This window comes from Lepisma saccharinum, chromosome 3, assembly GCF_977018435.1.
Source record: "Lepisma saccharinum chromosome 3, izLepSacc3.1, whole genome shotgun sequence".
Taxonomy (NCBI): Eukaryota; Metazoa; Arthropoda; class Insecta; order Zygentoma; family Lepismatidae; genus Lepisma; species Lepisma saccharinum.
Window position 1 is genome coordinate 107,108,100 of NC_139231.1, and position 25,720 is coordinate 107,133,819.

General features: G+C 40.9%; 1 protein-coding gene across 5 annotated transcripts in view; it reads right to left on the reverse strand.

Moving 5' to 3' along the window:
* The window catches only part of LOC145985281 (E3 ubiquitin-protein ligase SIAH1A-like), a 166,702-nt gene that overhangs the window by 59,914 nt on the left and 81,068 nt on the right, over window positions 1-25,720 (reverse strand). For 3 of the 5 annotated variants that reach the window (XM_083119104.1, XM_083119103.1, XM_083119101.1), the window contains exon 2: window positions 1,394-1,544. The exons of 1 other annotated variant lie outside the window; for it this stretch is intronic. In XM_083119104.1, coding sequence (XP_082975230.1) covers window positions 1,394-1,441 — 48 coding nt within the window. In that variant the 5' untranslated portion in view covers window positions 1,442-1,544. Of the gene's footprint in view, window positions 1-1,393; window positions 1,545-2,569; window positions 2,621-25,720 lie in introns of those variants that run through there. One more of the 5 variants, XM_083119102.1, reaches the window with a different exon arrangement.

The window sequence follows — 25,720 nt, forward strand, 5'->3', positions numbered from 1 at the left end:
TTTTTTCCCTATTCTTAATCTTCACGTTGCATGAAACAAATAAGGCCTCCTCGATGACGTGGTGGAAAGTAACGTCGCCACCTTTTAATCAAGGGGTACCGGGTTCGAAATCCAGTGGAGAAACAGTAGTTCGGAATTCACTATAAACTGCAGGTCCAGTCCCGATTAGCCTTTCTGTACATATACTCTAAAGTGGACTTTAAAACAAACTCAAACTGAACATGAAACAAATTAAAGAAACATCATGATGGAGTGGTTTATTTATTGACTCTCGGAGTTTCTACCGTAGATTACATGGTTCCAAAATTACATTTTCCCATTTTCCCCACATAAGCACTACGTTCAGACCTAAAAAAAATGTGGACCCAAACTTCAGGTCCACATTGCTCCACGGTCAAACCTTTATTATCAGTAATTTTGTTTTGTCATTTAAGCCTCCTTCATGTAATTAGGTAACATTTTATATAAGCTTATATACACGTCGTAACACAGGAAAGCAAAGTATTAATATCTAAATCTCTCTTATTTCTCGGAATATGACAAACTTTGAGTTATGTGATTTGTCAATACATAGGTCTGTTTACGCAAATGGCACATAAATTACTGCTACATAAAATACAGGTAGTGCAATTAATATCTGATCCTGCCACGAAAACTTGAATGTGAAGTGTTTCCTAGCATTTATATAAAAACGGGGAGGTAAAAAGACAAGGATGAATATTGAATGTTAATCATTATTAAGAAATAAAATTATCGCATTACGCTTCTTACTCTTGTCCTACTTCATCCAAGTTAGGTTGTTTATCTTGTTTTAAACTCTGAACAAGGTATAAAGTTAGCAAATTTTACACTGAAATAACTTCCAGTTTTTCTTTCTGTCAGTTGTTACGATTCTAGGGCTCTTTTAGGTCTAAAAGTTACTTTTCAAAAACTTCAAGGATTTTTTTCTTGTCAAAAACTATTTCTAGATAAAGTAGCCTATGAACTTATCTGTTCCGTTTCCCCTTGCACTCTTTATCTCTCATCCTATATAATTGTATCAACATGTAAACCTTTAGGGAACAATACATGACACACATTCTTCTCGTTCACTGGTTTTTATTAGTTTCATGCCCCATTTTCTTCGGAAAATGTTCGAACTCGAATTCGGAAATAAAAACTGGGGAACGTTATGCGTAAGTAATAATTTTGGTGTAATAAGTTATCTTTTAATGCAATACTAGGACTCATGCGTGAGTTCCATTATTATTTTTAAACCTTGCATTCTGTATTTTTTTTAATTTATGACCGACATGAGTATTAGACAATGACTCAGTCATACTGTAATTTCCAAGATTTTTCAACCATAGCGATATTATACAACTAATAACTTGTTACTTAGCATTTTACTTACATGTGGAGGCGTCCACACGAGAAGTGTTGATGACGATCCCGCCTCCATTGAAAAGTGCAAGCCTTAATCTGCCAAACACCTAAAGGTCTAGCGAACTAACTCCTATAGTTTCGAAAAATATCTGTACTCTGTTCGCTTACACGTTATGCACCTAAATTAAAAAAAAAATACATATAGAAGTAGTATCATTAAGTACCCACAAAAATAAAGAAATAGGTATTAAAAATAACCAGCGCTGGGATTAATGTTTTATTAATATTATTATTCTTAAAAACTGGGATAATATATTTTATTAATATTAATAAAACCTGGGATTAATGTTTTATTAATATTAATAAAAAATCACAAGTGGCTTTATATGTTCAAAGGCTAAAAACTGGCAAAATATGAACTAAAATATGGACTAACACATGCTTAAAATTACCCAAAACCATGCAAAGAAGCGATTTTTTCATTTGTGTGAGTTCAAATGAAATAAACAATTTATGATTTTCCATTGAATTAATGCTTAAAAATGACAAGCCACAGAAAACGAACCTAACGTGAGATTGTAAAAACTAGATTGTTGCAAACTTAAGATATGTATTTTACAAAAGGATAATTTGAATAAGAAGAATTTTTTACATGGTTTTCATTAACTGATAGTTCGATAAACAAATTAGCAAAACATTCTTAATAGAATGTTTCTTGTTAAAGTCATTCTATTTATTATTTTTTTTTCAACTTTTAACACAACCATTTCTAAAATGATTAATTCAGTATGGATTGATTTTAAAATTATTCAGACATTATTTTATTTGTACACAAATGTTCTAATAGTAACCTTCAATTATTCATTTTGCTTTTAACTTGTCACCCATCAAAGGATGGCAATTTTAACAAAGAATACAATATGCATCCCATTAAGCAGCGAAAATTACGGCCTCCATTATATAGTTCCTACAAGAACACGTGCCGGAGCCGAGAGTTGAAATGCTCATGGAGCCACATAATTTATTTCTTTTGAACAATTCCAAAATGATGAAATGTGAACAATATGTGAAATAAACCTGTTGAAATATGTAAAATTAAATACGTTTTCCTTAAATATGTAAAAGGATGTATTAAAAGTAGAAATATGGAAAAATATTGATGATAAATATTTTGCTACATATAAATCACAGCCCTGATGATAACCTTCAAAAGCACCTCCATTAGCGGCCATCCCACAGGCTATCCTTCAAAATGACGGGAAATATGACACCAAGGTTAATAATAACCCATGAACAAGAATAAGCACTAGTCCAACTATCACATACAAGACACGAGCGCCGCCAAATGGCTGGCCTGTAGCTCCAAGTCTCATAGCCATATACAGTGGAATGTGCAAGTATTGGTAGGCAAACTGTCAAGGACTATTTTAATTAATTTTCCCCTGTTATCCGGCGTGTTTATAATGATTGGATTTTTTACATAGGTTGTTAGCAACTTATTGCGCGTTTTGTTTCGATGTTTACTTTCATTGCGTAAAATAAAGAGAATTAACATCGTGATGGACAATTTGCTTGGTGATACTTATGAATCCCACTCTACAACCACTCTCTGCGTGGACGAAGTGCAACTCATAAAATTATTTTATAAATTTCATTAGTTTACACTGTAGAATATAATATTTCTATTGTATTACTGTATGTCTTCTCTTCGAAATGAGAATTAGGTCCCATTTCACTTCTACGAAATATAATTTATAATTTGAAAATGTTACCACATCTGAATTAAAATGAAAGGCGCAAACTAGTGGAGGGGTGCCCATCCCCCCCCCCAAGGCCAAAGGCGCACCCCCCAAATCATGTCATGCGTCCCCCAAAATTATATTATTCGCGCACTCAAAGCATATACAGACCATTCCCTGACATTCGCTACGAGACTCGGCGGCAAGCGGCCCGGACAGTCGGTAGAGTCGGCTATTAAAATTACAGTTTTCATATTGTGTACTAACCTTGACAACAGAAGGTCTTGAAAATGATGTCCCTCTGCTGCAACACATTCCTGGCATCTCCGAAGGAAATTGGCATTTACACGTGCCAGTTCGTCTACTGTAATTCTCCCGATTTATCGTACAATACTCTCTTTTAACTCACGGATGGTGTGCAGATTGTCTTTGTATACTTTATTTTTTTAGATTTCCCCATAAATAAAAATCGCACGCTGACAAATCGGGGGACCTAGAGGGTTTTTGAAACACCCGTTACTTATGAGAGGCAGCGGATAGATTTCTGAGGAGACTGTTTTAACCTTTGTCCTATCCCATCGAGTTTTTTCTCAGTAAGTACACGTGGGTTTTTCTTTCCACTTTTATTCAGAACTGCCCCTGTTACTCTAAACTTTTTTACGAGGTTCAATATAGTGGTCCTATGTGGAACGGGAACACCAGGAAATTTCGTTGCAAAACGTCGTCGCACTTCTCCACAATTCCTCTTTCCGAAGTAACACTCGACAAGATACATCCTTTGTTGTAATGTAAACTTTTGTGGTGCCATGTTAGGTCACAATCTTCAACACACGGACACGACACAACACAACTTCCGAAGGAGGATTATACTGGCGTCAGTCTGCAACGTCAACAGAAAGGAAAGGAGAACGAAGGCAGGGAGAGCGAAAAAAACAGATTGTCGCGGACCCCGTTCGCGGGGAAAGACAAGCGCTGACGCCAGGCCGCTTGCCGCAGAGTCTTGTAGCGAATGTCAGGAAATGCTCTAGTAATCCACACAAAGTAAAGCTCAGGGCGATAATATAATACAGGTCCTCTTTCAAAGAACTCACCCTTTCCCCCGTTTTCTTGGGGTAAATATAATTATTTTAGTAACCCATAACAATAATTACGTGGATTTTATCTTGTGCAAATTTAACTTGTTAAAGTAAAATTTTTGTGTGACGTGAAGTTAGAAATGCGGATTTCATATATTTTTGTTCCAAATAATGCACCTGCTTTAAATTAAGCAGTATACCAACACTAAGCATTAAGTGATGTTAATTATGAATATCGAGAATATCGCTTATGTCTTGTAATGCAACTACATTATAAACGTTCACATTAACCTCAGTAAAGCGCCAAAGAAACACGCATTCTTGTAACACATTGTTGTGAGCGAAGGGAGCAACAAAATGTTTATATCCATGTCTTTGCAGGCTTTCAAGAATATTAATTTAATGGGGTGTCAAAACTTTATTAGGATCCCGAGATAATTAATTAGTCTTTTCCAGCTTCTCTTTTGGCACGTTCGGGGTCTAAACGTCGCCAAATACAGTCTGCAAAATTTAATGTTCGAACTCTCTCTCCACTACAGAAATTCCTTGACAACCTAAGATTTAATACTTTAACGAAAGCTTCCTATCTTCCCCTTTAAATTTAATACTCAATCCTACCACCATAATTTCCAAGCCAATTTTAGACTTACTGTTGATATTGAAGAGTGGATATTGCCTCCTCAAAAAACAAAAAAATATAAAAAATAATAATAATAAAAATTCTCAGTCTCCACACACGAATTTCGCAACAGTCTAATACAATAGTAATACCCAAGAATTGGATAGCCCCTTCAATTTAATGCTCAATCACCCTCTAACTAAAATACCCGCCATAATCTAAGACCTAGAGTTGGATACTGTCCCCCCAACGTTTAGTTCAAAATCCCCCAGAACCCACGTGTAAAATAAGGCCTAATATTTTGGAGGTGGATATTTCTCTCCACCCCCTCCCTTCGATAACACCCTTAAACACTTTCTTTTCTTCATCTAATGGATTAAATATGGTGCATTTAAGGTGTAAAATTTTTACTATTTTGGAAAAATATATAAATGTTGAATTTTATATTAGCCTATTTGAAGGGAAAAAATCTCCCAAAAAATTTCGATGGCGCAACCTGCGCCATAATCCACCCCCGCCCCCCTGTGGGCACCCCTGAACTATTGAAAATAATATAAATCAGTCACACCATTATCTTCACAACAAGAGGAAGATGCAAGGACGCCCGCAGAAGAGGGGCCAGAGGGGCACTTGGCCACCCCAAAGATATATGAAAGAAGTTCATATAATTCGAATGGTGAAATTGTAGCGACATTTTATTACAAATAATAGTGTTTTCTGCGATTTACACGCTGTCAGTTACAGCAATTAACTGCCAGTCCAACAAAATAACGAGAGAACGTTTTCACAAGAGAGAACATTTTTGATCCGGACGGGACTTTGAAGGAAATATTAATAATCCTGACGTTCGGGAGTGAAAAAAATGCCATTTCCAGAACACGTTGGGAAATTTTCGAAATTTCTTGATGTGGTAAGAATGTGAAATTGTACATACTATTTCCCCCTTCACGTGATTATTTTTGTACTTTGGTATAAAAAACTCAGATACTTACAGTGCAGAAAATATCAAGAATTAATCTCTTCTAAATAAGATCCTTGGGAATTTTTTGGCTGTTCGGGATTTCGAAAACGTGGGAAAATCATTTCCCGAAGTTGGGATCTGACCTTGATGATTCACACCCCGTCAGAGATAACATGAAGGACTGTATATTAAAAGATATCTGTTTGGACACAGACAGACTCTGTTATCAGTAGCCATAACCTCTCGCCACTTCTACGCAGTTTTCATCATGCCAATGCAAGGAACACAGTTACACAGAATGGTGCAATGCCATGTTTGAATGGTGAATCACGTATTGTACACCAACTCAAGGCCAAACTTTCCGCCTGCGTTGCTGTCCTATGACCTTTCACGTTACGGTTTGCAGACAGTGGGTGTGGTGACAGAAAACGACTCCCGTAATGAAGCGGAGAGAAAATATTCATAACATTCCGCTTCCAGTGTTGCAACCCCATGTTCCTTCACGCTATGATTAACTTCGGAAACGTGCGTCCAGGAAGTGATACGCGAGTGGGATCACGGTTTACACTTCCAATCCATTTAACAGGGACGTCGTTAGGGGGGTGGGGGGGCACGGGGGGGGGGCACTGGCCCCAAAACGTTCAAGTGGCCCCGGCAAACTGTTCTACATTTGCTGAAAATTTTACTTTCATGACAAATATTGCAAAATAGTTTTTCATTAATTTTGTCTTTCAGTTAGAAACACTGTTCTTAATTTGAGTGGCACGAACCCAAAACCACATTTCTTTCTAGTTTTCCTGGTTCTAGCTATAGTGGATGTCAGTGTAGGAACCTAGAACTTCGTTGTTTCTCGAAATTTTGAGGGAGCGGTCTTTCCACCCCTAACAGTCGCAGGTCAACAACAGGCAGGGTTGGGCGTTGAGTGTTGACGTTGCGTCCAAAGAATGTTTTGAGCTTGAGCAGTTTGTGACCAGATTGAAGAACGACCGCTTGTGCAGCGGTAAACCACATATATGCAAACAGTTACAACTGGTCCCGAATCAGAGCGCAATACACGCTAAATAAGTATAATGGTGCCATGATGCCTCATATATCCGGAGTAGTATTATTCGCACCAAATATCTATTCTACTATTGAAACAGTCTAAAACACGCAATGTGTTAAAAGTAAATATCTTCACAAACTGTACGATTTCTCGAGTCGCATATTTTTCTCGATATCGTGAATCCTCCTTAACAACGATGCCTCCCCGATTGCGCAGTGATAGATAGCGTTGTTGCCTTGTAATCGAGGGGTCCCGGGTTCGATACATGGGTGGAGGTACACAGTGGTCCGGATCTTACTTTAAACTGTAGGTCCAGTCCCGATTAGCTTTACTGTGCATAAAGTGGACTTAAAAACACCAACTCAACTCAACTCCTTAACAAACTTTTCGAAGAATCGAAAATTTAAACAAGAACAAGTAAATACATTTTTGTAATTTTGAAGTAAATTATTATTATTATTGTTATTATTTTGGGTATTTTTGGTTCGTATGAAACTACCTAACACAGTAAGCTTATTTTGTTGAGTCAAGTACAATAACAAACCCTTGCAATAAGTCACTGGAAAGACATGTGAGGTTGCACATATATTTAAGCATCTATAAATATATAATAACCCGTGGTTCGACAGCCCTGGAAGGGCCTTGGTCTATCTCCAGACTGCCAGTCCCTCCCACAATCCTACCTAAAATTTTAGAGGTGTGGAGATCTTTAACCAGTAATGGGGTGACGTGGGATCAGCACGTCGAACCCCCAACCGTTATAGATAGGGGATATCCGTAAAGAATAATTATATTCTTGTGGTAAGGAGTCGTTGTCATTTAACAAACTTTATTGATTTATTCCGTCAGCATTATTTAAAATGTAGTGCCATACTGAACTTACCAATTTAACAAAGGCACATTGATTGCTAAATGAGGCATTTTCCTTGTGTTGCAGAGCAGGTTCAGTTTGTGGAGTATTGCAATGTTTTACACAGTCCGTTCGAAGAATTTTGAGAATATTGATGTTTTGTCAAAGGGACCACCCCCGAATAAATATCTGTGGATGTTTTACAGGTTTCATCGTATTTAAGAAGGTAATTTTTCCGATGCAACTTTCCTCCGTACAACATGTCTTTTGACACTCAAGCTGAAGAGCCGATTCATAGGTGCAACGACCTTGGCAGAAAGAAACTCTGATTGGCACCATGTTGACAAAAGACTCAAGAAGTCCCGCAACCGACAGAACTCGAAGCGCTCGGATCCTACGGTGACGTACACTTTGGTTGAACACAAACGGATGCATTGGTAGGACATGCAGTGATTTTATGGGCCGTCCCTTTTTGGGAAGTCGGGGACCTTTTGAAAACACACTTTCCCTTCATGCTCACCAGGGGGCCTAAGCCAGGTCACCCCTTCCCACAAAATCTTCTCTTCATCTGGTTCTGGTTATCGGCCGCGCCGAAACGCACTGCAGGTAGCTAGGACCACAGATTAGAGGGCTAGGACTTTCTGGGTTAATTACTTTATGGTTCAGCATGGACATAGGCTTTTCAAATTGCAAGAGACAAAATTCTACTGTTTGTCCCTTTTCTGGCGGGAGATGAATGACAAAAATGTCGCGCTTCCTTCAGGTTCCCACACTCAACCCTTGTGCTCATAACCTGCAATGAAGGGAAAGGCCATAATAAGCCTTTGTAATGTACCAACTTTATGTCCTCCCTTGGTAACTTTCCACTAATTTTCAAGAAACATTTGCTTCATTTTGCCCTACTGTGTTGATTGGTCGACAATTGATGACTGTCAGCTAGTTCGAAGCACAGTTTGATCCAAGAAGTGGTTTCATAGTTAGCTTCTGTAAACGTGAGATTCCGGTAGGATCACGGAGTGCTTGAGATCTCATTTTCATGCATTGCGAGTGAAATTTCGATTGATTTGGTTAATTTTACTTTGCTCTTCTGCCACATTTGGCTAATTGCGAAGATGGAGATGAGTGATGATATGAATAAATTGATCAATGGACACTCACAAACACCCATGCTCAGTCCGGAATTCGAACCCGGCACACCTGGCATCGTAGCACGATGTGCTAACCACTCCGCCACGGGGGTAGGCGAAGTGAAATTTCGAGTGTGAAGCTGCCAGCTTGTTTTCCTCTCGAAAAAGTTGAAGTAGGATCGACTGATCGACCAAATGTCCAACACATTGAATTTCTAAATTGGTGTCCGACTACCACACAGAAGACCGGGTTTGACTCCCAGGGCGGTTGATCTCACATTTGATTAAGAATAAGTCACATTTCAATTAAGGAAGGAAACAAGGTATGTAGTTAATATTTTATAGTAGTGTGCATGTTCTAGAAATAATACGTTTCAAAATTCTGCATATTTTGTGATTTTTCTTCATTTAGCCTCCACCAGGGTTGTCAAAGGTCCATCTAGCCATACGTTCTATGGGTTTTATTGGGATCCGTTGCAGGACCGGAACCTTTCTTCTCGCACAATTTAAATTCGGTCCCAGTAGTGTATTGTTCCATTAAAAAAAGGTTACTGGATCGTATTTAAATTGATCCGGAAAAAATTCCTGCACCGAATTTTAATTGATCCGGGAAAAAAAGGTTCTTGGACAGTGCTTAAATTCAGCCGCAAAACAAGGTTCCTGGACCGTATTTAAATTCATACGGAAAAAAGGTTCCTGGGCCGAATTGAGACCTAGAACCCATTTACACTTGCTGATTTTCTCTCCCGGATGGGAAATGAATTTATTTACAATACCTGGACCATTAACAACCCTGGGATTGTTAAAGATTAGGGAACGCATACATTCTAATTTGTTCTATAGGATTCCGTTATAGGACCGGAACCTTTTCTCTCGCACAATCTAAATTCGTACCAAGTTGCGAATTGTTTCATTTCAATGCGGAACTTTGACCCTATTTAAACTGATCCGGAAAAAAAATGTTCGTTGACCGTAATTTAAATTCATCAAGAAATAAGGGTCCTGGACCGAATGAAATTCATCTGGGAAGAATATTCCTGGACCGAATTGAAAACTTTACAAATGAAAAGGTTCATTACGGTCCAGAACCCATTTACGCTTGCTGATTTTCTCTCCTGGACCGGAATTGAATTTATTTAAAATTCCTGGACCTTTAACAACTCTGGCCTCCACCCGCAAATGCAGACGCTGTGGCTGCGGCTTAGGCGGGAAAGTTGACTAGACATACAAATAAAATTAATCCAAAGTTATATAGCGAATAATAGTTACTTACATAATAACATCATGAAATATGGAGAGCCAAATTACTCATCAAGCATTTTCTGTTATTTGCCTATCCTAGTGGGAGCGGAAATCTTTTGCCCTTGCTGGTGAACTCGGTTCCTGCAAATTCAAGACGGCATTTTCTAATTTACATTTCTATTTGGGCCGACAACTCCGTGGTGGAGTGGTTAGCAGGTTACGCTACGAAGCAGAATGTCCCGTGTTCGAATCCTGGCCTGGATATATGTCTTCTTTGTGATGGCCCTTTCATCACATTAATCTTAACTTATTCTCATCTTCACGATTAGCCAAAAGTGTCAGAAAAGTAAAGTAAAATGAACCAAATCAATCAATAGTTTCTATTTCGTTATTTTACGCCGCTTTTCTACCTCTTGTGTCAAATGCGACGATGAGACTGAATGATGATCCGAAGTAATAGCGATGCGAGACATGATGAAACCACACCTGTCCAAGGTCCGAACCTTGGACCTCTTGTTTAGTAGTGCGTCATGCTCATGCTTCGGGAGTGGAATCCTTTGAATGAAAAACTATAAAAGTAGGTTGAAAAAAAACAACATTGTACTGTGCAAAAAAGCCATGTTTAGGTCCTCTAAAGAAAAGCACAGTTATTCAGTACAATTAATTTTGAAGGACAAAGCCTCCGAAGTATTTTCCCATTCGGTGACGCGTGGTCATCACATCCAGTCCCATCTAGTTTTGAGAGTGGAATTCGCTTACATATTGATTTCAAGTAGCTTCCCAATTGTCCTCACAATGTTAGGCCATCACAGAAATTTTGGAGTTTCTACCAGGGATCGAACCTTGAAACACTAGAGCGCAATAAACAAAAAAACACGTATTTCTTCCTTTGGGCCCCTCTATACACCTGCCAAGTTTCATGGAAATCGGAAGGGGACACAGGGGTCAGATCCCTACTTCAATTTGTCCTCATCTTTACATTTGAGGGGATTTTGCCCCCTAAAACAGTTTTTAGCTGAAACAAAAAAACACGTATTTCTTCCTTTGGGCCCCTCTATACACCTACCAAGTTTCATGAAAATCGGAGGGACACAGGGGTCAGATCCTCACTTCAATTTGTCCTCATCTTGACATTTGAGGGAGTTTTAACCCTAAAACCGTTTTATAGCCGAAACCAAAAAAACACGTATTTCTTAATTTGGGCCCGTTTATACACACACCTGCCAAGTTTCATGGAAATCGGAGGGGGACACATAGGTCAAATGCCCACTTAAATTTGTCCTCATATTGACATTTGAGGGGGGGGTTGCCCCCTAAAACAGTTTTTTAGCCGAAACAAAAAGGAACACGTATTTCTTCATTTGGTCCTGTTTAAACACACACCTGCCAAGTATCATGGAAATCTGAGGGGGACACAGGGGTCAGATGGTCCCCACGTCAATTTGTCCTCATCTTGACATTTGAGGGGGTTTTGCCCCCTAAAACAGTTTCTTAGCTGAAACAAAAAAAACACGTATTTCTTCCTTAGGGCCCCTCTATACACCTGCCAAGGTTCATGGAAATCGGAGGGGGACACAGGGGTCAGATCCTCATTTCAATTTGTCCTCATCTTGACATTTGAGGGGGTTTTGCCCCCTAAAACAGTTTTTTAGCCGAAACAAAAAGAAAAAAGTATTTCTTCCATTGGGCCCCACTATACACCTGCCAAGTTTCATGGTAATCGGAGGGACACAGGGGTCAGATCCTCACTTCAATTTGTCCTCATCTTGACATTTGAGGGGGTTTTAACCCTAAAACCGTTTTTTAGCTGAAACAAAAAAACACGTATGTCTTCCTTTGGGCCCGCCTATACGCCTGCCAAGTTTCGCGGAAATCGGAGGGGGATACTTAGATAACCTCCCTTCTTAGTCTTACACTTTGTAATTATATAACACTGCATATATTATAATGTTTTATTTTAATTTGTAAAACTGTAACTGTAGAAAAATTGTATAATTTTTGTATAACATTTCTATCTTGTTAAATGTGTTAAAGGTTTCATCCTGGAATGGAATGTCTCATATTTATGTGTGTTTCCATTTCCAATACATTCGAATGAATACATATTCGTTTCAATGGCATTTACAAAATCACCTCTGACGTTTTATGTTAAACAAGTAAGATTATTTTTGTGCACGAATGTGTTAGCCGATGCGTAGCAAAGTATTTTAGGAACAACACTTGAAAAAAATTCTTGTAGGACTAACTAATGAAAAATTTCTTTGTAATCTAAGATCATAATACCTTTTAAGGTGTGGTAATATTATAATGGGATTGAGATAGTTCCGGATCCGGATCCAGATCCGAAACTTTCGGACCCGGATCCAGATCCGAAACTTTCAGACCCGGAACTTTCGGATCCGGATCCAGATCCGAAACTTTCAGACCCGGAACTTTCGGATCCGGATCCAGATTCGAAACTTTCAGACCCGGATCCGGATTTTTCGGATCCGGATCCGTTTGGCCATCCCTACTCTGGATATGCCCTTACACCTTATTACAAGTGAGTGACCTCACCCCCACTGCATACCTGACGTCAAAAATGTAAGTACTCGCTCTGCAAAACGTCTAACAACCCATAACCATCCCGTCCCCTCTTTCTTTCTTGGCGACTTAAAGTACACAATCACTTCCAGGTACGACATAACATAGATGCAACAGACCTTTGATGAAATTGGCAGACGACAGACCCCTGCACCAACTTATGTTCAACCGAAAACACTAACTCTTACAGTTTCATCAGAGCGTATAGAAGAGGAAGTGTGCGCACTTCGGTTTCTTCCCGTAAGCCAAGTGAATAGAGCGGTGCCCCACCGAAACACTGGCAGCACCTTCGCTTGCGACGAGCGTCTTCTGCTTGCAGTGCGGCCGCGCATTATGTAGAGCGTTGTGTTTTTTTGTGCTTTTATTAATGACAACGTTGTTACGTTATTCAGTTTAGTGTCGTTAGATTTGTGATTGATCCGTTGTGACTAGTTTGTGTTGTGTTCAACGCATTGAGACAACAGCGAGCGAAAACTACAAGATGCCTACGTGTTTCGTACCCGGCTGTAGATCTGGATATGACTCCTGCACAGGCAATATATAAAGGATCAGAAGCACATACAACTTTAATAAAATGGAATGCTGTCCTTAGAGATAATCGAAATTCCTTCGCTTCAGAAAAAAAAATTCTAGAGTCCTTAAGAGTGACTTTAGAAAGTACTTTAGAAGTGTCCGAATATTTGTGGAAGAACAATTACAAGTACGTTTTGACAGGAAAATTTAATCAAGATCCTCTAGAACGCCATTTTGGTATATTGCGGTCGTTCACTTGTGATGATCATCCCTCCACTGCACTGTGGATTTTCTGCACTTACATATGTGCAATCAATTTACGTACCAGCAAAACTTGCTTTATTTTCGGGCGGAAACTGTGAATACAGTGTCCTCTGACGTCTTTTGTTAATGAAATGCGAACTCTGGCAAGAGCAACCGAAAATAAAAATCTTTCGGTGAAGAAGCAACCTGAAAATAAAATAAGGGAAAAAATTTCCATTGTTGAAGATGAAATTCAAATACCGGACTGGGAAAGCAACATACCGTACTTAAATGAACAAAGTGTTGGTAAAGAATACTTGGTGTATTATTTGGCAGGATACACAGTGCGGTATATTTCAAAAGTGACGCATTGTAAACTGTGTACAACTTTTCTGCACGGGGAACCAACTAACGTACCTGCCTCACTTACGCTAATCCAAGACCATAGGCGCCGACTCCATGGGGCTGAATTGTGCCCCATGAACTTAACTTTAAATTCACATTTGAAATGTTCTAGACCATCAACTTTGGGGGGGCTGAGACCGCTAAACCATCAACTTTTGGGGGGGGGGGCTATGACCAGAGACAGCAAAACACATGACTTATTATTATATACTAAGTATGTAATTATAAGTATTGTTAAAATTGATATTTTTGAGGAATTCATGGGCTTTTATGAGATTCCGAACACTGAGGCCAAAACTTAAAAAAGGGAGAGTGATTCATTCATTAATTTATTTCAGTGATCAGAGGCCCCCCCCCCCAATAATTTTGACAAGTCGGCTACCCTGTCCAAGACTATGGTTCGGGTGACGGCTGTAAATACCTTACCTATGCATCGAAAAGTATTTATGATGTTCTGTTACGAGTGGAAGATGTTGTTGCAGAGAAATTATCATGTGCTAATAGTTTATGGGGGGATATATTTTTTGAGTGTTTGGAGAATTTAAATATAATTGCTGTAAAAACTTCGCAATTAGGATGCTGTGAAGATCATGTGCTGCGTACGCTACCTAAACTCGTATTTCACTATCTGAAATGTCGATTTTTCTTCCGCACCAAGGAGATAAGAAAGGAATTAAGTGCCTCGAAGACAGCAAAATCATCTCCGAAATTCTTCAAACTATCCAGCTGCTGAGCTCTTCTCCAAACGTAAGTAACATGCATTTTTGTTTCTTATGTAGTTAGCTATGTAAGCAACGCGAGCATCTTCCGCGCAGTCTCAAACGTCACCACTGCCATCTAGGCGGTGGACCACGGCAACTCAGGGAGTGCACACACTATTCCTTCTATACGCTCTGGTTTCATATTATCTCATGTCGTCACATTGAGCCAGCGGCGGCGCCAGGATTAATCTTGTAGGGGTGCGGAATGAAATTTAGGGGGTGCGATGTTGTAAGTAAAGAAAACATGAAATGCATGTAACCATTAGCCGCTAAATCAAATACCAATCAACTTTTAGTTGTCATCTATTAAAGTATGGCAAGGAAACTGAAGACTACTAGTGACTTGATTCATTTTTGCTTGATTTTACCACAATAATCATGTTTGGAAATTGGATTGCTTGAATTAGGCTATTTACGTCGTTTTTCTATCAATTTGGAAATTTGAATGCAACAGAGTAGAGTAAATATGTACTTCTGACCACAACTTTGATTTCTTGACCAAACGACTACAAAAAGTTGAAAAACTCACTTTCTCTCCCCGTTCCGCGCCTCATTTAGTGCGCTGACGATGTTTCACGGGCGCAAAAAGGCAGTGATGAGTGAAAGATGAGCTCTCATTCTCTCATCCTTCTCATCTTTCTCATCTTTCTCATTGTTCTCTCATTCTCTTTTTATTCTCCTCTCATCCTCTCATCTTTTTTTTATTCTCTCATTTTTTTATTCTCTTATTTTCTTATTTTTTGAAAGATGAGTGCACCTTATCGTAATTTTCCAAGTCTGGGACCAAATGTTTATATATCGTGACCTACGTAAACCTTTCCTCTCATTCTCTCATTCTCTCATTCTCTTATTTTTTGAAAGATGAGTGCACTTTATCGTAATTTTCCAAGTTTGGGACCAAATGTTTATATATTGTGACCTACGTAAACCTCTTCTCTTATCCTCTTATTCTCTCAATCTCTCAATCTCTCAATCTCTCATTCTCTTTTTACCTTTAGAATATTGTCGTCAACATTAGAGATGAAGTTGGAGTGCTGGAATCAACGGGGCCAAATGTTTATATATATCGTGATCTTCGTAAACCTCTCCTCCCATCTTCTCATCCTCTTATTCTCTCATTTTCTAATCTTTTGAAAGATGAGTGCATCTTATCGTAATTTTCCAAGTCCGGGACCCAAATGTTTATATATATCGTGACCTTCGTAAACCTCTTCTCTCGGGGAGGGAACGATGTACCATACACACACACACACACACACACACACACACACACACACACACACACACACACACACACACACACACACACACACACACACACACACACACACGCGCGCGCGCGCGCGCGCGTATGTATTGTGACGCAAACAAACAAACAAACAAAATAATAATTGCTGTTTTTTAGAATACCTGGCCCCTAACCCGCCAGGGTGCGTGGTGCCCAACCCAAAAAGGTTCTAACGGCTACGGCTCTAGATAACCGTACCTCTGTAGGGTTTCACGTGTTTTTTTTTTTCCCCCAAACTTCCATGAAACCCTACAGAGGACCTCCGTAATGCATGCAACGTGTACTAACGACTCTAGTGTTATTTGATGTTGTGATATTTTTGGATATAGAGTTTTATTGTGAGATATAGATAAAAATAATTATGTTTATTATAATATTTTCTTGATGAAGATGGAGAATATGTGCGTGTTACAAATAAAGTTGCATGCTTTTTTTTTTCTAGTGTGTGTGTATGTGTTTTTGATGTTTCGACAGCATCTGAAACGATAAAAAAGAAATTTTATTGTTAATTTTCACGTGTAAAAACAACAACAAATTTTTTTTGTGCAAATTTTCTGATTGTCTCTCGTGCTATAGTGCAAAAAAGATATTGTAACTTATAACTAATGAAATTGACATTTGTAACTGATCTGAACTAGTGAAATTCGTATTGTGCCATTGTAACTGATTGTGCTAGCACTAAAAATTTCTTATTGTGCAAGAAAATAGATGATAAAAACTTGTTAAAACTGCTCTGTGACCCTCTCATTCTTCACGTCGTAGGCGAAGGACTTCTCTGCAATCAGGATGACACTGCATAGGGTATCCTCGGGCAAGGCATCGTGGAACTCGCAGACGACCTTGATGTTGGTTCGATCGTTGACCACAACCTTCTTTCTCTTAGATGTGTTGATGACGGTCATGGGTCTCCGTGTTTTGAACTCGCTGGGCGTGTAGTACATGTCCACACTTCCCTCGGTCACGCGTTTGTAAGCCGAAAACGCTTCGTAAAGTTTGAGATAATCGTTTTTGGTCATGTCGAGGTTGTAATTCTCGCGCGGGAACACTTCGTTGCGTCCATTCTTGAGATAAACGTTCTTGATCTTGCAGTCGTCGAATTTGCTGGAATCTTTTTCCTGATTCTTGTCCCTCCCGGTCTGAAAAAGCACTACGACGAAATCTGGCATGTCGAACTGTATGTTGTTGAACTGCGTCGTCACGTCGAATTCCATGTGACTTCCCGTCGCCATCTTCTGCACGCACTGGTAACCGTGAAAGTGAATCGGTACCTGCGGACTTTTCAAGATCTCCGCTTTGTACTTGAGGGCATAGTTTGTCTCGTATTCCACCACCGGCATTTTCAATTCCATGCTCCGGATGATGCACTTGGCTGCTTCGGGTAAAGTGTTGGCTATTGGTGTGCCGTCGGCATTCAAGTTGGTGTATCGCATTATTGCGTTGTTATCGTTGGCCGCTCTTCGAAACGTGACTCTCAGTCCTCCCTTCCACATGATCTCCTTGTAATCGGAGAAGAAACCAGGCAGCAGACGCATGGGAAAGAGCACCGTGTGACTTGTTGTCGATATTTTGGTCCCCGCTTCGAATCCTCCCGCCTGATAGTATGCTGCGTCCGTTTTGGATAATTTCAACGTTCCCACTGCCGTCGACGTGATGCCTGGATAATCTATTCTGTCAATGACGGTGTTGTGTTTCCTCACCTCCACCTGCGAGAACAGGTGAGGCACGAAGTTGTCTACGAGTATCAAGTTTGCTGCTGCGGGAAACGTGTCTCCGCTTTCTTTCTTCACCACGTCGAATTGAAGGTAGAGGTCTGCTCTGTGAGGATGAACGAACCCGTCGCCTACGTCAACGTCGTATTCGACCTCCCTGTTTGCCTCGTTGAGATTGGCAAACGTGCGACGGTTGGGAGGGAAAGATTGCAATTCGTAACTTTCGATTTGCTCCATTTTATATGTATGGTTATTTATTATACGTTGATCTCCACGATGGCAGTAGTTGTTGCACCTGCGAAATCCACCACGTCTCCTTTCTCGTTCGTCACCACCAACTCTATGTCGTCTATGCGGTTGCGACATACTGGAAAATAGATCGGCGAAGAGGGCGTGTAGATGATCGGTTCCATGAACTCGGAACTTGGTTTGAAAGTGGCTATGATTCCCGTCTGCTTGTGACTTCCTAACAATCCGTCCGAAGATTTCGTGATCATACCTTCCGCCACGTTGCAGTGTACGTTCAGAGTCTCTATGGCCAAAAATTTAGGAATGTTTGTTGCCACGTGCTTGATGCCAGCTTCGAGTTTTGTGTTGTTCTCGAAACCTAAAAGTTCTCCTATGGTGCCCAGGTCCACGGTCTCCGTCGCGGATAGGATTTCCACTCTGTGCGTGACCGAATTTTGAGAAAGGTACGTGCCTTTGGGTAATTGAGCTTGCAAAGTGGAAAGATTGTATTGTCCTGGCGTGACGACGATGTGTTCGCTTCCGACGCTAATTTTGTTGTTGTGCTGCGTAACATTAGGTATGAGGTACATGCTGTAGAATGCACGCAGAGCCACGGATTTAGGATAGACAATGTCGTCGTGCAGCGTGAGTTTCAAGATTGAAGATTCACTCGTGAGATGGAACACGCCCATCCTAGTGATGCTGTTTGAGGTTCCACAATGCTTTCTGGAAATCCTCGATCGTAGGGTTATTTATTTTAGAGAGAAACGCGAGCACGGAGAGGCAGAGATGACCGCAGTTCACGTCTCCGAAATCTTGAATGCGTTCGTCGTTGTAGTATATAGAGGTTTTGTTTGTTTTCAGATAATGAACTAAATTTGTAGGTGGAACACCTCCGAAAGAATCGAAAACGAATGCTTTATCATTGTCGTTTTTGTGGTAACATATCCAATGCGTGCCTGGATTTTTTTGACCGTCCAAGTTGACTACTCCGCATTCTCTTCTTTTAACGCTTGAAGGTAACGAGTCGGACATGAAAACTCCTCTGAAGTATTTGATTCGTAACGGTTCGATCAGAGATTCAATGTCTCGGTTGGTGAGTGCTTCTGTTTCTTTTTTTTAAACTTCTTCATCACGCCCTTCCCCTTCTTCTCCATGGCCAGGTTGTGACGTTTCTGTTCTTCCAACTCGGCTTTGTTCTTCTTCGAGTCGATGACGGTTTTTGCGATGGCGGCACTTCCGCCAGCCAAACTTCCAACGGCCCCCAATGCTGCTAGGATGGCCGGGATGCTGAATATGAAACCTCCGATCTTTTGCTGTTTCCGCGAACGCTGCAATCTTTTCAATTGAGGTGTGCTGAGCAGCAATTTCATTCCATGTCCTTTCGACAAGCAAGAACGTTTCTTCTCGCGTTGTTTCTTGGTGAGTAACCCATCGAGGGCACCTAGATTTTTAAGATTGGAGTATGGTATCTGGTACACGACACCCTTGGGCTTCATGTTGATGCTCTATGCGTTATTTTCGCAGTATGTTATTTATATATATTCTGAGATTTTTTCTTGTGTAGTTTTTTACGGTATGTTATTTATATATTTTCAAGGCCTCGCAGTCGCTACACAAATTCTATTACGTGCTTTGTTTTCTTGCCAAGAAGTTCCTTTGTCCCCTTGTACACGATTTTTGTTTTGTTCTCGATTAAAATAGATAGCTTCTCGTCCGATAACATGTTAGCGTATCGATCTGGTAAAAATAAACTGTATTGTGCGTTGAGCAACAGGCGTACCTTGGGACCATACTGGGTAGAAACGATTGAACCGGAAGTTATCGTGTAAGATTTGTCGACTTCCAATTCCCGAATTTTTACATACTCAAATGACAAATTTAGCATTTGTTTTAATGCTTGGAGCTCACTTATTTTTTCGGTCGTCATATCAAAGAAAAATTTCAAAGTGTTAGAGAGAAATTTAATTGTTTTTCACGATGTGTGTTATTTATATATACCGAAGATTATATTTTTCACGATGTGTGTTATTTATATATCAAGTTTTTTTTTGACACGTATATATATTATTATTTTTTAACAGAGGAAGAAAGTTCGTGCTTCGGAAAACGCGAGGATGTGCGTAGTGATATCTTTCCTCTCCTGCATAGACTTGTACCAATCATCAGTATACTGTCTTCTTCCCTGCATCGCCTCGTACAGTTCGTCCGACCTATCGTCCAATTTTTGCCCTGCAGCCAAAAGCAGAATGTTGAGATCACCGCACCTCAGGCCGCTGATCTCCCGAAGAAGGTCCTTGAGAACCATTTCACAAGGGATGCGAAATTCCGGCATTGTTCTTGCTATGTTTACAAGTTTATTAACATCTCCGTTAACTACCTTTTTGAATATTTTAGATAGTAGCTCGGGTGGTAAATTAGTTATGCAATCCATGTTGTTTTTTTACTGTATGTTATTTATATACCCCACCCCAATTTTTGTTTCGTGTTCATGGCGATGGTGGTGCCTAGTGCGGCGACCCGTTCACCCAACGATGCGTCTCTACTCACGAATCTTTCGAAAGCTGCGTGCTCTAACTTTCTGTCTGCTTCGTGACGTGCATCCAGATCCGTCTGCGTGGTGTTGTAGGCGATGTCGTGATCTTTGCATGCGGCGTCCAACGGATTCACACCCTTGTCTCCTCTCTCCAATCTTTTCTCGAGTTTGGTACCCGGTCCGCAGTACTGGTAGCCAGGTAAATGCATCTCGAAAGGTAACTTGTTGATGATGTCGTTCACGAGTCCCTTTCCTTCGGCAACGTTCCAGAATTTCGGAGGCAGCGTGTTGATGATTTTGATCAGGTAACCTATGCCCTTGTCGTCGTTCACGATGAAGTTGGAAAGTTTCGTGCTGATCATGTCCACGATGCCAACCTTCTCGTTGTAGAAATTACGGTTGCCTGCATTCTCTTCGCCGGCTATCACCAACAATCGGTCCACGAGTTTCCTCACGTCGTCCACCCAAACGAATTCTTTGGGTAACGTGTTGTAGCGTTTGACCCCGCTGCCTGTTTTGACCTGGTTCCAAATCGGTTTGATGAGATTCCTGTACTTCTCGCCGCTGCTCGATTTCACCCTATTCTGCGAGGCGTCGTTGTTTTGGTACAAGGCATCCGTCATGATTAGAATTTCCTTGTAACTCTGGTAATCTTCGTCGGTGTAATCTTTCGGCTGCTTTTTGGCAACGAGTTCCCACAGTCCCACCGTACCCGGATACCTGTTCCAACTATCCTTGTCGCCTAAATTGACTTTAATGTCGTTGCCTTCGAAGGTCACCTTCGATTTCCCAATCTTCCACACCACACCGCCGCCTTCGCTGGTTTCCATACTGGGATACAATCCGAACACTTCATCCTTGTCGAATTTCCCCGTACTCAGGTAGTCTCGTGCCAAAGGCCCCAACTCAATTTTATCCGAAGACGAGGACGTGCTACCAATAGCTCGACGTCGTGCCGGTGCATCCTTCAGTTCGAACGGCGTCGAAGGAATGCTTGAAATAGGCGTGGGTACAGCGTAACTTTTAGCTGCGAGCGGTACGAGTTCGTTAATCAAATTTTTATTTTGTTCCGTGACACTTTTAATTTCTTTACCTAGACCGCTGATGGCATCGATCACAGGTTGATCCTGACGTTTCTTCTCTTCGTAGAATCCGCGATTTTCGGATTTCCAACCTTTGAAGCGTTTTGCGAGGTAATCGCGAAGCTTAAGATTTTCGTCTTCGATTTTTCGTTTCGTCATGACGTTATTTATATATGTCGTTTCTCACAACGTTGCAACGTTTAGAAAGTCGTTGATTTTGTTTCTGTATTTTCCGTCGTTGGGTTTCCTCGTCATGTCGATCGTAGCGAATCCGAAATCGTCACCGTTCCAGCAAGTAGAGCAGCAGCCTTCCGAAAATTGATTGTAGTTCATGTCTCCGCCTACGTAGTCATCGTACGCATGCTTGAGGTTGGTGTGATCTTGACGAAACAAACATATGAAATTAGCGTTGTCGCGTACTAACTGTTTTGGAATTTTGGAAAACGTTTGAGCTAGGTAGAAGCAATCCATTCCTTTGTGACGACCTTGCGTGAAAAAGTTGCGAATTTCATTTTGATTTTCCAGGATGGCATCGTCGAACACAACAACTGAATTTTCACGACAATCGTCGAGTGGTTTTATTTCCGAGGCGAACGTTGCAATGTCCAGACCATCGTACAGTTTCATCAGTTGCTGGTATTTGGATTGCTCTAAACTTTTCGAGAACACGTACAGGTGCCTGTTCTTCCAATCTAACCAATTTGGTGCGAGGAGAAAATTGTCCACGAGCAGTGTCGTTTTTCCACACCCCGAAGGTCCTACGATCAGACAGCGGATGCTGTCGGGGAGCAATTCACCGTTTTTTTTCTTCCTTCCACTTTCCGAATCAGGTAGACGCTTTACCACGTTCCACGTACTCATAGAATCACTTCGTTTGAATCGATCCAACTTGTTTCCGGAAGTCCCAGCCATTTCACCAAAAGTTTGTTGCCTCTCTTGCGCAAAACTTTTTCGATAAGGTACGTGTCGGGGTATTTAGTTTTAGAGAGTTCCTCCTCGTAGAAGCGCCCCAATAAAATTTCACCGCCACTGTCTTTTATTATATACGTGTGACGGTTCCCGGGTAGAACTCGAACCACGGTAAAAAGTTCAGTGCTCCAGTTTCGTGTGAAACCCCTGTCAAACGTTCGCTTCAATTTACTAACCCTCACCTGTTCTCCAATTTTGTATTTAGCTTTTTTTGTCGTGGGCATGTACTTTGGACAGTAAACGCTAGAAATTAAACGTTGCTCGTCAGACCTGGTAACGTCAGCTGGCTTCATGCCTATCGTTGCGTGCCGTGTGTGATTATAGTCGTTAACAAGTTCCGGGAGAATAGTGACCCACTTGTAGCTTCCCTGAAGCGTGAAGCGTGACCACATGCGCGATTTCAGAGTGCGATTGAATCTTTCCACAATGCTGGCCTTGACGTCACTGAAGGTCGAGTAATGATGAACGTTGTGTTTCCGAATAAACTTTTGGAATACGGCATTGTAAAATTCCTTCCCTTTGTCCGTGTGCAGAAACCGAGGTCGTCTGCCGCCGCTTTCGCGAAAAATTGTCTTGAATGCTTCCGTGACGCACGTTCCTGTTTTCGCCTTCAAAGGTAGAGCCCATGCGAATTTCGAAAATGTGTCTATGACGGTGAGGAGGTACTTGTTGCCCTTGTTCAATTTATGCACGTTTTTTAACTTGCCGCTACTCATTTCGACGAGGTCGCTTTCCCAGAGGTCGTCGATTCCCTTGGTTACCACAGCCAAACGTTCGTAGTTGCGGCGTGCAGGTTTATGCAATTCTTGGACGATGGCTTGCCTAGACATTTTTTATTATTTTTAGAGATTACGTTTCAAAAGAAGCACAAGCGTGATGGGATTCAAAGAGGGTGGCACTTCGCTCGTGTTTTGAATGATCAGCTTATCGCCGGCACTCACGTCGAAAACAGTAAGATCTTCGTCTTCGTGTATTTCATATATGTTGCGCGTTTCGTTCCAACGCGCCAGAGGAATGTTTCCTGCTTTCTGGACACCACGATTCGATATCAAAGTCATGGTGGGAACGCTAGCTTTTCTGCCGTGAGACCAGTACGAAAATTCGTTTATCTGAATCGTGCCATCGAGGAGAAACTTGTAGTACGGATGATAAGGATGTAGCATGTACAGTTTGTTACCTTCGACGAAGGTGGAGATTCTCTGTTGATTGGGAACGCTGTTGATTTCGATGGCTTGCAGAGAATGCAGTTTAGCGAATTTAGTATCGATGCTAACGAGGTTGCTGTGAAGCTGACCCAGTGTGTTTTGTACGGGCACCAAATGCTCGACTATGGTATCCGTTACGGTAGAAAATGACGGTTTGATTTTCACTTCCACGTTCAACTGCTTGTAGCTTTCGTTGAGTTCTTGCAACTTGGCACCGAAAGAGGCCAGCGTCGATTCCTGCGTTGATTCCAGCACTCCAACTTGATCTCTGATGTTGACGACAATGTTCTGAAGGTTCTCGATTTGATTCAATTTCGAGCTCTTCTCGGTAAGATCGTTCACGATGATTCGCATCTCTGTAAACTGCGTGTGAAGGTCGGCGACGCTCTGCGAAGTGGGCAGCGTCGACACCAGCGAAGCAAGTTCGTCTCGAATCTGTTCCACGTTCGCTGTTTCCGTTTCCAGTCGTTTCAGCATACGTGATATGTTCCTTTTCAAGGCGTGTAATTCTTTGGAGGTGGGGAGATTGGCCACTTTACTCTCGAGATCGCTCAATGAACTTTTGATGTCACTCGAATCGGATAGTGCCGTCACCGCCGTTTTCAATTTTTCCAAATCTTCACTTGAAGGCACGCTCGTTCGTAACGATTCCAAGTCACCCTGTATGTTGTCCAGTACGTGATGAAAATGAGCGAGATTCGTTTCGACGTTCAAATTTTCTAAATATTCGATCTTCTGCTGAACCGTGCTCAACGTGTCTTGAATGCTCGTCAACACACTTGCTTCAGCGTGAATATTTTTAATTTCTTCGTTGATCAATTCCAAGGACGCCTGAAGCGTAGCGATGGTGGTTTGAATGTGTTCGAAATCTTGATAAGCCTCCAGTTGAATTTTTATGTTCGCGACGCTTTTACCGATGACCTGCAGTTCGTCCGACGATGGTAGGTTCGTCATTGTATCTTCCAAAGTCTGCAACTTGGATTTGATTTCTTCCAACGTGCCAGTGAATTCTTCTTGTAATTTAGAAACAACGACCTGCAAGCGTTCTATATCAATATCATTCACGACGGTTTGAAGTTCAGAGAAATTCTTTTCTATTGCGGAAGTTCGCTCTTCGATTTCGAGTTTCAATTTTTCCAAATCTTCATTTTTCGATTGAAATTGCTGTAATTTGGCCAAATCATTTTGAAGCGAATCCATGCTCAACTGTATATTTTGAATGTTGTCGTAAGAAGGTACGTCAACATAATTTTTTATCAGTGTTTTCAGTTCGGAATCGATTTTCAGAATGGGATCGAGACATTGCGTTTGGAGCGTAGCGATCTCAGACTCTAAACTTTTGTTTAAGGTCTCCTGCAAAGCGATCAAATCGGTCCTCAACTTCTTAACTCGAACGTCCAGCATGAGAATCTCTTCTGCATGGTCTACACGCTTAGTGTTGCCGAAAATGTCGTTAGGCATTTTGGTTAACGGTTATTTATAATAGGATAGACGATTCGTAATTCTACGAAGAGAGGAATAAGTTTGTCGTAATCTCCTAGGAGTTCCACGTAAAGATAATCTCCTGCAGACACATCGTACGACATGTTAGAAAGTAGCTTGTCGTGCTTCATTCGAAAAATGTTCTTGCCGGTAGAAATTTTGATTTCGCCTGCGTTTTCCGGATTCACGGTGATTTGAAGTTTCCCGTCGATCGGAATTTCATAGAAATGTAAATTGTTATTAAAAACATAAAACATCTTGCCCACATCGTTATTTATTTCCGTCCAAATGCTGTTGAGGTGAATGATTAACAAACCGTTGAGTTTAGATAACACGGGAGGTAAGAGGTTATTGAAATTTGGTGATGCAGTGTCCATGTTGCTTTGTTTGCGAAAACCAAAGAGATTCATTGTTCTTGTTAGTTATTTAACACATCGTGCTTTTTGCTATTCTTCAAAACATATGGAGGAAAAGAATGAAAGGGAGAGCCCTCGGGCGATGAAAAGTTGCAACCTGTTATTATGTTGTTAAGCCCGCTCCAAATCGAGGCTCATTAAATTCAACTCTTATTTTTCATCGCCCGAGGGCTCCCTCTTTTATTCTTTTCCTCCGTCTGCCATTCTTCTTCAAAAACACAGCGGACTTCATGACTATGGGGTTACGGTTAACACACGTCACATTTATCGCTTTTA